The following is a 13,351-nucleotide window of genomic DNA, read 5'->3' as shown; positions in this document are numbered from 1 at the left end:
GTGGGGACAGTTCCCAGCCAGTCCCTTGCTGAGCCGGTGGAGGAGGAGGGAGGGCTGCCTGATGGGAGGCTCACCAGCAGCTGCCCCACATCCGGGACTGCTCCTGGCCAACCCTTGCTGGGCAGGGAAACCCGTCCAGCAGGGAGCTTGCTGGAACCCGTGTGTCTCCTGACCCCGTGCACACCAGAACCAGCCCCTATCCCCCTTGCCAGCCCTGAGGCTAGCACCCAGGTAAGTGTGGAGCTCCCCCTGGCTGCTGCAGGGGGGAAAAACAAGGAAGCAGCTGTGTATGGGGCTGCTCCCACTGGAAGCAAATCTGCTCTCAACAGGGTGCGCGTGTAGACATGCTCTTGAGGAAGGTTTACTGTGCAGTATTTTACTGTGCAGTAAGCCTAAAGCACATTAATAGCGCATGTAGACGCACCCAGTGTGTATGAACTGGACAGATGTCATGGTATCTAAGCTAACTCACATATTTCTGTATGGCACTGTACTGTGCTATGTAGTTTTACCAGATGGGTATCTGTCTGATTCCCTGATGAACAGCAGCATTAGGTTCTTCTGGGCTTATGAGCTGCCAAAAGCTGATGTTCTGTTGAAAACATGGTAATGGCAAGTATATTGGGTTGCCAGACAACCATCCTCTTTCATATCCTAGCCATATATCCCTGGCAAGTAAGAAGTTATTATAGTAGCAGAGAGCCAAACCTCTCTGTGAGAGAGAGTTCTCTTGCCAACCTGCAGTAGGTGTCTGTTGCTACAAATACCTTTTTGAATTGTTGGTGTACAGCTCTGAACAAAACAAAATATTTTAGATTCAAATGGTTTTAAAATGCCCCTGTGTGCAATCTGCATTTCGGCATTAGATCCAGCCTTGCTTTGTTTTCATTTGAATTGATAAATATGTCTGTTAGTGTATGTAAATAAACAGCAAGCATAAAACAGGATGTAAACCACATACCACAAAGTCAATCTCTGCTATTGCCATCTTCTTGTTATTAAAGCAAAACACCTCACAAGTACATTTCTTAGAAGCAGACTGATTGAACAAGAAATTATTTTTCCCCACTAACAGGCGATTTTCCCATTACCATCAGCAAATCCCAGATGCCTTGCTCTTAAGCTTTTCTTTAAGTACCTCACAAAGGCAAATTTCTGCACTTATGGTGATCAAACAGGCACATGTTTGTGAGGCATCGTGTGCAACTAAAATTTAAAGTCTCCTTGTTCCTCTTCCCTTCTAGTCTGTAATATGGTCACTATTCTCATAAACTCTTACATTTTTAAGCAACAATTCTAATGTTTCTCATTATTTCATCCAGAGATTCTGAAGAAATTGCTGTTCCTTTCTATAAGTAATTGTTGCTGATTTTCTTGCAAGGAAAAAGGCATTTTAAAGAACAGTTCCACAGTTTGATCTTAAATCAGGATTTGCTTTTCATGTCAGGTAAAATTACCTGTCTACTGAGTTTTTCCCCTTTTAAATCCCCTCAAGAGAGATCATCAGCAAGAGTTGTCTTCCTTCTATATATGTAGTACATAAGCTGTTTATTCTTATGTGTGATCTAGAAGGGTCTCAGAAGGTTAAAAAGCTTCTAGCTTCATCATAGTTAAGTGGATTAAATCCTTTATTCTTTCTGCATATAAAGCTGCATTTTTTTTTACCCCAGGAATCTTTCACGTTAATGTGTTTAGAGGGAAAGGATTTGTGTAACGCCATATATTTATTACATATATTCAGTATATTTGCTAGACAGAAGTACTAGTTTGATCTGGGAGCTGCTAGTAGGTGGGTGCTTGACAATATCATTTTTTACCTGTCATTTCCCCATATCGTAGTGTATTGATACCATCACTCAGAGACCATTTGAAAAAAGTTTGCAAGCCAATGATTGACCACACTGCCATGAAAGTCTGGACAAGAAATGGAAACTATTAATTGGAGTGTTTGATATTTCATTGTGTATTAACAGATTGGGAGTGCCATTTACAATAATTTGTTTTGCTTTCAGAATATACACTGATTACTGGAAACAAGTAACATAAGGTTCCTTTCTTTTTTTTTGTATTGCCAGTTTAGTGTGCTTACATTGTCCGTCGCAGATATTGGTCCTGTCCTGTTTTTTCATATATTTGCTCCAGTTGTAATATTTACGGCTGCCTTCGAAATGGATTTTTATGCTTTTCAGAAAACATTTTGGCAGGTAAGATGTAGTTTTAAAAATGTATTTTAGAATGCATTATACGGAATAGGTAAATGTTTAATGTGTCTTGTTTTTCTTTGAGACTATAAAGTGTGGCTGAGACAGTTCAGCAAAAGTAGTGTTCCACATTCTCGGTTTTTACTGATTTCCGCTGATAAATTCCCTGTTTTGTTTTGTTTTTTAATTCATTCAGTTTTTTCTGATTTACATCTGTTTTTCAGTTCAAATCCCTGTTAACCAGCACGAGTGGGGAATGGCAGCTCTGGCTTCGGCCCTGCCCTGGGTGCTGGTAGCTGTGAGCCCTAAGCCTCACTTTGGTGGGGGGGGGCCCTGTTCCCTGCAGTGGGTGCTGCACCCAGCTGCTTAGCATGGGCCCATGGGACTGGAGCCACTGCCTGGAGGCGTGGGGTTCCCAGTTGTGACTGGGCGGGGTGGGGCAGGACGGGCCACGGGAATCACTCCTGGGGCGGGCAGCTCCGGCTGCGGCCCTTCCCTGGGTGCTGGGAGCTGTGAGCCCCAAGCCCCACTGGGGTGATGCAGGCAGGAGAGCCGGATCTGCTCCAAGTGGCATAGGACTGCACCGGGGCCCTCAGCACGGGCCCATGGGGCTGGAGCCACTGCCCAGGGTCATAGGGCGCCTGGCTCTGACCCCAGGCAGGGCAGGAGGTGCTGGGGTTGGAGTCAGGTCCCCGGCCCCCTCCCTCCCAGTGCTACTGTCTGTCCCGAGCACTGGTAAGATCCTGATGCTGCCACTGGCCCCAGCCTGCAGTGGCAGCAGGCTGCAGCACAAGCAGGCTACTGCCCGCCCAGAGCACAAGGAAGAGCCTGGGCTGGCGAGGACACCAGGCTCTTCCTGGTGCTCAGGGTGGATGGCAGCTTGCTTTCGTCCTGTGTGCAGATCCGGGGACACATTTCCTCCAGAAGAACCTGGCACAGCCCTCGCGGGGGGCACATAGCAACAGGAGCTGCACCCACTGACAGCTTCCGCCACTTTGTTTCCTGCTGCAGCCCCGGAAGTGGCCAATGGCCTGTGCCGTGCCCATCTCCCTCGCCCCTTCCCTAGTCCCAGCCTTATTCTTTCCCTCACCACTGATTTTTCCTTGATTTTAAACCGATTTTTTCCCTTTTCTTCCTTTTACCCTGATTTCATCCTGGTTTTTATGTTTTGAAGATATGCCCCGAAAAATTCCCCAATTTTTTTTAAAAATAAAAACAGAATGTGGAACACTAAGCGAAAGTTATACACTGTATAAAGAAAAAGGGTTCTGTGGAGCCAATAAGGTTTTAGCAGCATATTTTAAACATTTTGAAAAGAGCTCTACTGCTTCTATAATCGGGGTTAGGCACAGAGGTGTTACATCTCTGATTTTCTCTGCCCTTCCAGTACTGATCTAAAGGTTTGTGGGAAGATCCAAGAAATGGGTATATGTCTACACTGCAGAGTTCAATGTAGTCCAGAAATACTTGAGATTGCTGCCAGTATTCAAGGTAGCTAGTTTAAGCTATGTAGCCATAGCAGCATTCGGCTCTATCTGAATTATTTTACCTTGCAGAGTAAATTAATCTGCATTGGGCCCTCTACTGCTACAACTAGATTGCTGCTGCTACCTGAGCTAGCTTGTTCATACTTATACATAGTGAATCTAACTCTAAACTATAAACTGTCAAAGGCCCATTGTACTCCTCAGATTTCTGCTATACCTCTTCCTTGTTCTTTACCCTTCAGTTTCTTGATGGTGAAGATTTTTCCTAATTACCCAATTTAAGTTCCCATGAAGTGGATACTCTATCAGCATCTCTAGCTAACTCTATTGTCTTTGGGCATGAGGTGTTTCTTCTTACTCCATTTCTATCCCCTGGACCTAATGCCTACAGTTGCCCTCCAGTCTTGGGAAGGCCCACAGGTTTTCCTTTCTCTGCCTTAGTGCCAATCATCTTTGAGTAGGTGCTGCTTGAAATCAGTCCTTTAAACGGTGCTGTTGATTTAGTTATCACAGAACTACCTCAACTGGTAGTAGGCCCTCTACTTATGAGGAGATAGAATTGAATTAGGGTCCCCCCCTAAGAATGTAAAAAATATGAAACATAACACAGGTGGTTTGTATAGTCATGCCTGTAGTATAATTGTCTAATGCTTTCCATTGTAAGACCCTGTTTTCAGTTGCCTGTAAATTTGTCAGACTTAACTAGTTTAAAATAAAGGTTTATTTGCCAGGGGATATCTGAAGCTAAAACTTCCAAAAAAACCTGAAGTTCAGTTAAAATAGTTCAGTCACTTCCAAGAACAAGGTTAAGGACAAATACATTGGTTATATAAAGTACAATATTTTGACTATCTCACCAAGATGTTTTAGTACTTCTATAATTTGAAATAGAATATTTAAAATTTGGCATCATGGATTGCCTTGATGTCAGGGCACGCTTTTGTGCTCTTCCTGTGAAAATCCCACCTACATTTGGTTAGGTTACATGCTTTTGCAAATTTCTAGTTCAGGCATTTTCAGTAGAATTTGGGAGTTAATGTACTCAAAGAGTCTGATTGTGTGCACAATCTGGATTGTGGATGCACCATTTCTAGAGAGGAAGTGAACATGCTTTATCCCAGAGATAAAAACAACTGAGCAGGACTTCTCTTCCAATTGCTTTTCCTGGCTGTTAGAGGCTGTTTGGCACTGGGAACATAAAAAAGATCTGCTTCTGTGCCCTAGGTTCTTCTACAGCTGCATTTGGGGAATGAGAAGAACAAAACAACCTGATCTGAACACAAGGGCCACGTCCAGACAAGCAGGGGTGTGTGCTTGCGGTGGCACAAATAGCAGCACAAATTTTTGCCAGTATTTTTTGCCTCAGTGCACACCCATGCACAGTGAATGCCCCTGCACAGTGCACATTGTTCCGCTGTGGGCAAACTGCCTGCGCCTGGCTCCTGGCATGCTGCTCTGACTAGGCTCTATATGCTGGGGGAAGGAGGTGGGGAAGAAAGGGTGCTGGCTGGGACACAGGGTGCCGCAGTGCAGGGCTAGCCAGCAGGCAGCCCACACACTGAGGCAACCTGCACCCCAGCCAGCTGGGGAGCAGCATGCAGAGATGCACATGCTGTAGAACCCCTGAGCTGAGGCATCTGTGCCCCAGCCATCTGGGGAGTGGCACATGGCTGGGGTGAACTCTGGGTTGCCTGCTTCCTGTCTCTGCGTTTCTGCCAGCACATGCTATTTTGGCATGCCTTGCACTACTTTTTTTCCCAGGGCTTTTTTTGCTACTGGGAAATCCTGGTAACAAACTTTGCCCCCACCCTGAAGATTAGCAGTGCCGCACATGGTTTAACATGCAGCACATGTGATCTGTCGTACCCCAATGAGGTTTTTGGTGCCTCAAACTGCACATGTCTGCACGTGTGGATGTGGCCAGGGGTTGCTTACAGAAGTTATTAGGCCTGTGTGAAGCAGCTAGTATTTGCTTTGGATTTGGATTTGGCTGATTTGGGGGACAGTGATTCAATTTGGTGATTTGAATCACTGTCCCGAATAGATTTGGTCAAATCTGATTCGGCGATTCAGCTGCTGCCAAATCAGCCGAATCTCCAAATTACATAGGCCCCATCTCCTGCCTGCTCTCCCAGCCCCGGCAATAGCTGCCTTGCCTCAGCTCCTGGCACTTTGAAAAAAGAAAGCCCGCACTCGCTGACTGCTACTGGGAAGGGGTCAACCCCTGCTGCCCCATACTGCGTGGGGGGCTCTTCCATGAGCTCCCCGACCCCTGCCCGCTCTCCCAGCCCCCCCATGGCTTCCCCACCCACCCCAGCTCTGGCCCTTTAAAAACAAAAAACCAAAAAAAATCACGGTCACACCGGTTCCTGCCTGGTGGGGGGCCATCTCCACTGCCCCACACCACGTGGGGGACTCTGCATGAGCCCCCAGAAGCCCTGAGACCACTGCAGGAGATGGTGAGTGCGGGGAGTTTTGTTTTTTTTTCTTAAAGGGCCGGGAGCTGGAGTGGATGGGGGAGCAGGGGAGGTTTGGGGGGCTCATGGCAGAGCCCACCATGCAGTGTGGGGTAGCAGGGGACAGTGGGGATCCCCCCCCCACCAGGCAGCAACTGGTGAGTGGGGGCTTTTTTTTAAAGTACTGGGAGCTGGGGAGGCAGGGCAGCCATGGAAGAGGGCTCAGAGAATGGACAGGGGTTGGGAGACACTGGGGGAACAGGCAGGGGATGGAGCCTGGTGGGGGTCCCCCCCTGGTCCCCTCCTCCAGCCTCCCTTCCCCTGCCCCCTACTTACCAGCGCTGAGTCCGGGTCCAGGTCCCTGCTGCAGCGGGTAGGTACTGCCTCAATCACTGAAGCTCTCCGAATCTTTTCCAAATTGATTTGGAGAGCTTTTAATTGGTCCCTTGATTCAATTTGGATTCGGAAATTTGGCCACCAAATTGGGCTGAGTCTCCTCCGAATCGAATCACCACCTGAAGCTTTGCACAGGCCTAGAAGTTATAAAGGGCACTTCAATCATGCAGTAACTTTTTGTGCTTTACACAAAGGCATTTTATTTTAGAGCACCTTCACTTAATACCTAATTTAACAAGGGTTATTTTTTTACATGATTAGCCATTTTAAAAGCACTCTGAAGCTGTGCACATGTGTTATGCCATGGCTGTAGAGAGATTTCAGGGACCAGATTGTCCGGAAAATGTCTCTTCTGTTTGTGCCTAGGGAGATAAAAATAGGGGTGAGAAGGGTTGAGATATAGGGTAAGAAACTGACAAGAGTTTATCACAGTGAGATATGGGTGTGTGGCAAGGGTTAGCAACAGTAATTGGAAGGCAGGACGGGGTAGGATCAGATAGGGGGTAGGGGGAGATGGGAGAAAATATGAGTGATAGGCACAGGGTTGGACAGAGGTAGCAGTTGTGGGGGAACTGAACCTCAGCTGCAGAGGGTGTAGTAGCAGGGATGAGGACAAGGGTAGTGAGTAGGGATAGTGACAGAAAGGGACGGGGCAGAAGGGTTTGCAACTACAAGCGTATACTTATTTAGAGTAGAGAATATGAACTAGAAACATTATTCCTGAATTACAATGTTCCTTTGCTTTTAACAAATAGTTGTGAAACTCATTGATAAAGTATCTCCATTCTCCTCTAGTGGCAAGTCTCCACAAAGAAAAGACTTTTGCTATTATTAGTGACTAAATTACTTCAAATGATAGAGGGCCATGCTGTATATGATAAGATCACAACCCCCCTAAGGCCATATGTAGATGAAACGAGAGGTGTGTGTGCATGACACTTTAAAGCGGGCTAAATGCTTTTGCACTGCTTTAATGGCGTCAGTGTTTGCACGCCTCAGCGGTGTATTGTTGCACATTAATTCCAGCCACTGTAGGATATTCGGCGCCATAATGCTTCCTAAATGACTTGGGGCGTAGCAAACTAAAACTCCTTTGAGGAGTTTTAGTTTGCTGCCTGTACAGTTGTGGAGCAAAGCACTGGGCTCTGTGCAGCTCCACGGCTCTGCAGGAAGCCCTGCAGGCAGCCTGGCAGCAGCTCGGGAAAGCAGACGCCTCCCAAGAAAAGCGGTAAGCCTGATCCTCCCCTACCTACGAAGCCTGCCTGCCTGCCTGAGTTGCGCAGTGGCGTGGTGTTTCCCTCCACAGCTGCGGTGCGCCCTGGGACCTCCTGAGCTGGGTGCCTGCAGGCGGGTTGTGCCTGGGGGGGCCACTGCTGCCATGGAGGGAAGTACCAGCCCCTCCCTGCCCCCACCTGCAGCCCAGGGACCTCTCCGCTCACTGGCAGCTCGCTCTCTCCTCCCTGCCGGAGGGGCACATAAGTTAGCAGGGTGTGTGCACAACATGGGGGTTTAATCAGTCCTAAATTAAAGTGTTTTTTAAAGGGGATCCCCACAAGGGAACCACACTGTCAGAAAGGACACAAACCATCCTGGGAGTGGGTGACAGGCCCAAAATTGATGTGGCTCAGGTGAGGGAACACCTTGAGAAACTCAACATTCACAAGTCTGCGGGCCCAGATGGAATGCACCCAAGCGTCTTGAAGGAGCTGGCAGACATCATTGCATCCCCCTTGGCAAAGATATTTGAAAATTCGTTGTGCTCGGGCGAGGTCCAGAAGACTGGAAAAAAGCCAAAGTGGTCCCTATCTTCAAGAAAGGGAGGAGGGATGACCCGGGAAATTATAGACCAATCAGTCTGACATCCATCCCTGGAAAAATCCTGGAGAAAATTGTCAAGGGAACCATCAACACCAGACTAATGGAAGGCAAGCATCTGAATGCCAGCCAACATGGCTTTATGACTGGCAGGCGTTGCCTGGCCAACCTCATCTCCTATGACCAGGTAACATGTGCCTTGGACAAGGTTGATGACATGGATGTCATATATCTGGATTTCAAGAAAGCCTTTGACCTAGTTCCCCATGATGTCCTCATGGTTAAGCTGGGGAACTGTGGCCCTGATCATCTAGGTAATTGGCTACGGGGTTGGACCCAAAGAGTATTAGGACGGGAGCAAATCAACATGGCACATGGTGACCAGTGGAGTCCCTCAGGGCTCAGTACCCGGGCCGATACTCTTTAACATCTTCAGATGCGAACTGGCAAAGATCATGGATGACACCAAATTATGGGGGAGGGCAGTCACACTGCAGGACAGGCTGGGGATACAGGCTGACTTGGACACTGTCAAGGTGGGCTGACCAAAACCTGATGGCCTTCAATGTAGAGAAGTGTAAGGTGCTGCACCCTGGTAGCAAGAACCTTCAGCATACTTCCAGGCTCGGCAGAATTATGCTAGCACCACTAGCACCACGACTGAAAGAGACTTGGGGGCCTTGATTGATCACCAGACGAATATGAGCCACCAGTGCGATGCTGTGGCTGGCAAAACTGTGGTGTACATTCACTGATGCATCTCAGGCAAAACCAGGGATGCCATCCTGCTGCTTTACTTGGCCCTAGTGAGACTGCTGCTGGAGTACTGCATCCAGTATTGGGCCCCCCACTTTAGGAGGGATGTGGAAAAGCTTGAGAGGTTAAAACTATATATTGTTTCAATTCTGGCTTTTGTTTAAGTGGAAATTACACATAAAAACATCATCCTTGATAGAGCCCACATCTCCTGAAAAGATGCACATGCCCAAACACTAGGAAATCAGCATGTCTTTAAAGGGAAAAAAGTGTGAACAGATAAGTTTTTTCAAATTTACGTAGGAAAGAGGTTGAATTAAGCAACTCGTCCTATTTAAGACCTATTTCCAGGTTTTGGAAGATAAATGGCAATATTAATCCAACACTAATGTGTGCATATTTCTAAAAAATTTAATGTGTCTTTAATAATAAGTTTAACTGAATTTGAGTCTTTTAAACACTCATATGCACTAACTGTGACTGATATGGTTGCTGCATGGTTAGTGTTCGGTTTTTATTAAAAAAAAAAAATCTGGGAACTTTTCAGGGTTCATCTTCGAAACAAAAACCAGGATGAAATCAGGGTAAAAAGAAGGAAAGGGAAAAGTTTCGTTTAAATTGGGGAAAAATCAGGGGTGAGGGAGGGAGAGAGTAAGGCTGGGACTAGCTAGGCAAGGGGTGTAGGGGGAGGGGCATGGCGCAGTCGGTTGACTGCTTCCGGGGCTGCAGCAGGGAGCAAAGTAGGGGAATCAGCAGTGGGTGTGGGTCGGGGGGCCGCGGCTCTTGGATCTGAGCATGGGACAAGAGCAGGGTGCTGCCTGCCCTGAGCACCAGGAAGAGCCTGGTGTCACCGCCAGCCCAGGCTCTTCTTTGTGTTCTGGGCAGGCGGGAGCCTGTTCTCACTGCAGCCTACTGCCACTGCAGGCCCGGGCTGGTGGCAGCACCAGGATCATCCCAGCACTTGGGACGGGCAACATCACCGGGATTGGGGGGGGGACCTGGCCCCAGCCCCGGTACCTCCTGCCCTGCCTAGGGTCAGAGCTGGGAGCCCTACAGCCCTGGGCAGCATCTCCAGCCCCGCAGGCCTGTGCTGAGCACCCGGGTGCAGTCTTCTGCTGGGAGTGGGGCTGGACTCTCCTGCCTGCCCCCCCTCCCGGCAGAGCTTGCAGCGCCTGGGGCAGGGCTGAAGGCAGAGTCGCCAGGGTGCAGGTGGGACCTGCCCACCCTGGGAGTGATTCCTGCAGCCCGTTCTGCCCTGCCCAGGGTCAGAACCAGGAGCCGCACACCTCCAGCCACCCTCCCCCAACCCCTGCATGGCCACCACCACCCCTTTGCCTCCTGCTCTGCATGCAGCCGCCAGCATCTGGCTGGAAACCTGTGCCTCAGGTAACCAGCACAGCAGCACTTTTAGCTTATCAGCACCACCCATTTTTCAGTTCAAATCCCTGTTAACTGGCACCCCTGTTAACTGGCATGGGCCATTCGCCACTCGTGCCGGTTAACAGGGATTTGAACTGAAAAAATGGGTGTAAATCAGTAAAAACCAAATGACTTAAAAAAAAAATCGGGATTTATCAGTGAAAACCAGTAAAAACTAAGAATGCGGAACACTATGGATGGTGTCTGAACATTGTTTGGATATTGTACCAGTATGTAATCTATAGTTCAAATAAGTGTGGATTTCTTTTAGTTTAATCTTCCTGTGTTTGTAATTCTTTTGTGGCTAATTACAATAGCCTAATAATATTTTTTTGTCCCAGCATTATTTATTCTCAATTATAAACTCAATTCCATATAATTTTGAGCTGGAAATATAGAATGAATTACTTGTATTGTGATGCAATAAGCTATATATTTTACATCCATTAATACACATATATATTTTCTTCACAGGTATTAGTTCTTTCAGTTCCTGGCTTTTTGCTGAATTGCATTTTAATTGGATGGTTAACTTACAAAATCAATAAATATAATTGGTCCTGGGATATTAGCATGCTATTTGGAATCATTCTTAGCACAACAGATCCTATCCTGTCTGTCGCTTCTGTAAAAGACATCGGTATGCTAGATTTTCTACTAACTTAAAAAGTATAAATATTTTAAGGTTTAAATAATATATACTAAGTACAGAAAAAGTCAGTAATGAAGTTTAAATATAGTTTCCTATGGCCAAGAATTCCCTTATATTGTGAGTTTAGGTATGAAAATGATTGTTGGTCTTTATTTCAGTTGTGTTTTACTGCCACTAGAATGAAGGAGCAATCTCCTGGCCGCTTTTACAGCCTTTTTGGAACTGCACCATGAATGCAACTTAACCAGACTGCTGAGCATTTTCTTGGCATGCATTCTGTGTTGCTGCTACTAATACACCTCTGTATTCTGGAAGTCACTGGCTAACAGGACATCTCTTTAGAAACTATTATCAAGCAATTCCAGTGAGCATTTGAAGCTATTTTAGCTCATGTAAAGAGTGAAGGTGGCTCCTAGAATTCCAGAACGGGAATAATAAAGTTGTTGCAAACTACCTTTGCCCCTTTCATCAGATCTGAATCCGCTGGATTTTGGCCAGATTGAAAGATCAAGCCCCTAAAGTGCAAAATTATATATTGGTGATACCTTAAGGAATACTTTCTTAGGCTGCAAATAAATTAAAACCTGGAACATTATAGCTGAAATAATTGCTAAAATTTGTCCATAGTACAGTGTCTATGTACTTCAATTAGAACCTGTTCCCTGTGGTTTACTTCATTCTACATACATATGACCTTTTATGAAAATGAACTTCTCTCTCTCTCTCTCTCTCTCTCTCTAGCTATATATTTATCAGTCATACATACATACTCACACAGAGGCTTGGCAGAATTTGATTTTTATTTTTTAATAATGTTGACAGCTAAAATAAATGCTTATTTTTTAGCTTTTATTTCTATTTTTATCATTGTCAATGTTCAGGATTGCATGAAATTAGGAGTGTGGGGGGCACACGATTTAGTAATGACAGTATACTGTCAAAAGTTTTTTATAATCACGTCAAAATAGAAAAAGTAAATATCCATAAATCAATCAATCATACCTGCTTTAAATCTTCTGTTTAGGGTTGCACCAATAAAGATTTTGGGGGCCAATGCTGACAGCCGATTTTAAGGATTCGTATCGGCCGATACCAATCTGATTTCCAGTACAGTTGCATGCAGCTGGTAAGTCTGTTGTGGTGGAAGGGGAGGAGGGGAGCAAAGGGGCGTGGGGGGGTGTAGATCAAGGCCCCTGCGGTGAGAGAGGGAGTGGGACAGGGGCTGGGGTAAGCGCTACCCAGCTGGGGCAGGCTGTAGGACAGAGCTGTTGCTCATCTGAGGGGAGTGAGGTGGGGGGCGGCTCCCACCTCTACGCACACCCTGGGAGTGCATGGGAATGGTGCGTGTGTCCCAAGATCTGTGCAGGGTGGGATAGGGCAGGCTGCAGCTGCGGGCTGGTGCTGGGCTGAGCTTGGGGCAGGTGGCGCTGGTGCTGGGAGAGGGCATACGGGGGTGGGGGCTGAAGCCGCCCCAAAATTTGCTGTAGCCCTGCCATAGACCCCCCTCCCAGCACCGCTGCCGCCCACCCCGAGCACAGCTGCAGCCCCAGCCCACAGCTGTGGCCCACCTTGCCTGCGCCCTGCACAGATCGGGGGCACCCCCTCCCCCCATGCCCTCCCAGGGTCCATGCAGCGGTGGGAACTACTCCACACCCCCCAGACGAGCCATGGTTTTGTCACATGCCCCACCCCACCCTGGCTGGGCAGCACCAGCCCCTTCCACACTCCCTCCCTCACCGTTGGGGGGGCATTGATCTGCCCCCCACCCCGTTCCCTCCTCTTCCACCACAACAGACTTACCAGCTGAATGCAGCTCTCCATGCTGCCAGGCTGTGCTCCTCACCACCTACGTGCTGCACTGCAGCTGTACGCATGCATGGGCATTTATCGGCGAAATTATCGCCCACATCAGGCCGATTTCCAATACAATCAATTTTTTTTATATTGGTGCTGATCCAAGATCAGACTGATGTATCAGTGTACTTCTAATTCTGTTCATTCTCCTGGAAATAGCAGGGCAGGCAGGAATCAGAAGAGGGTGGCAGCAGCACTCCTAGAACTCTGGAAACACGGGGAGAGGCAGTGGGCACCCTTAGCACCCCCCAAATGGCCCAGCCTGCCCCATCAGGACCTTGCTTCCACCTTGAATACTCTTCCCCCTCCCCCCCC

General features: G+C 47.5%; 1 protein-coding gene across 1 annotated transcript in view; it reads left to right on the top strand.

Annotated features, from left to right (window-relative positions):
* LOC109299239 (sodium/hydrogen exchanger 10-like) overlaps nucleotides 1–13,351 on the top strand; it is a 259,437-nt gene that overhangs the window by 15,714 nt on the left and 230,372 nt on the right. Inside the window, exons 3-4 of the mRNA XM_019519839.1 lie at nucleotides 2,076–2,204; nucleotides 11,005–11,170. Of these exons, the coding sequence (XP_019375384.1) occupies nucleotides 2,076–2,204; nucleotides 11,005–11,170 (295 nt within the window). The remainder of the gene's footprint in view (nucleotides 1–2,075; nucleotides 2,205–11,004; nucleotides 11,171–13,351) is intronic.

The sequence above is a fragment of the Gavialis gangeticus genome, unplaced genomic scaffold (assembly GCF_001723915.1).
Source record: "Gavialis gangeticus isolate Ggan-Ray unplaced genomic scaffold, GavGan_comp1, whole genome shotgun sequence".
Classification (NCBI taxonomy): Eukaryota; Metazoa; Chordata; order Crocodylia; family Gavialidae; genus Gavialis; species Gavialis gangeticus.
Note: the sequence above shows the minus strand (reverse complement) of the source record. Positions and strands in the feature narration are given on the sequence as shown.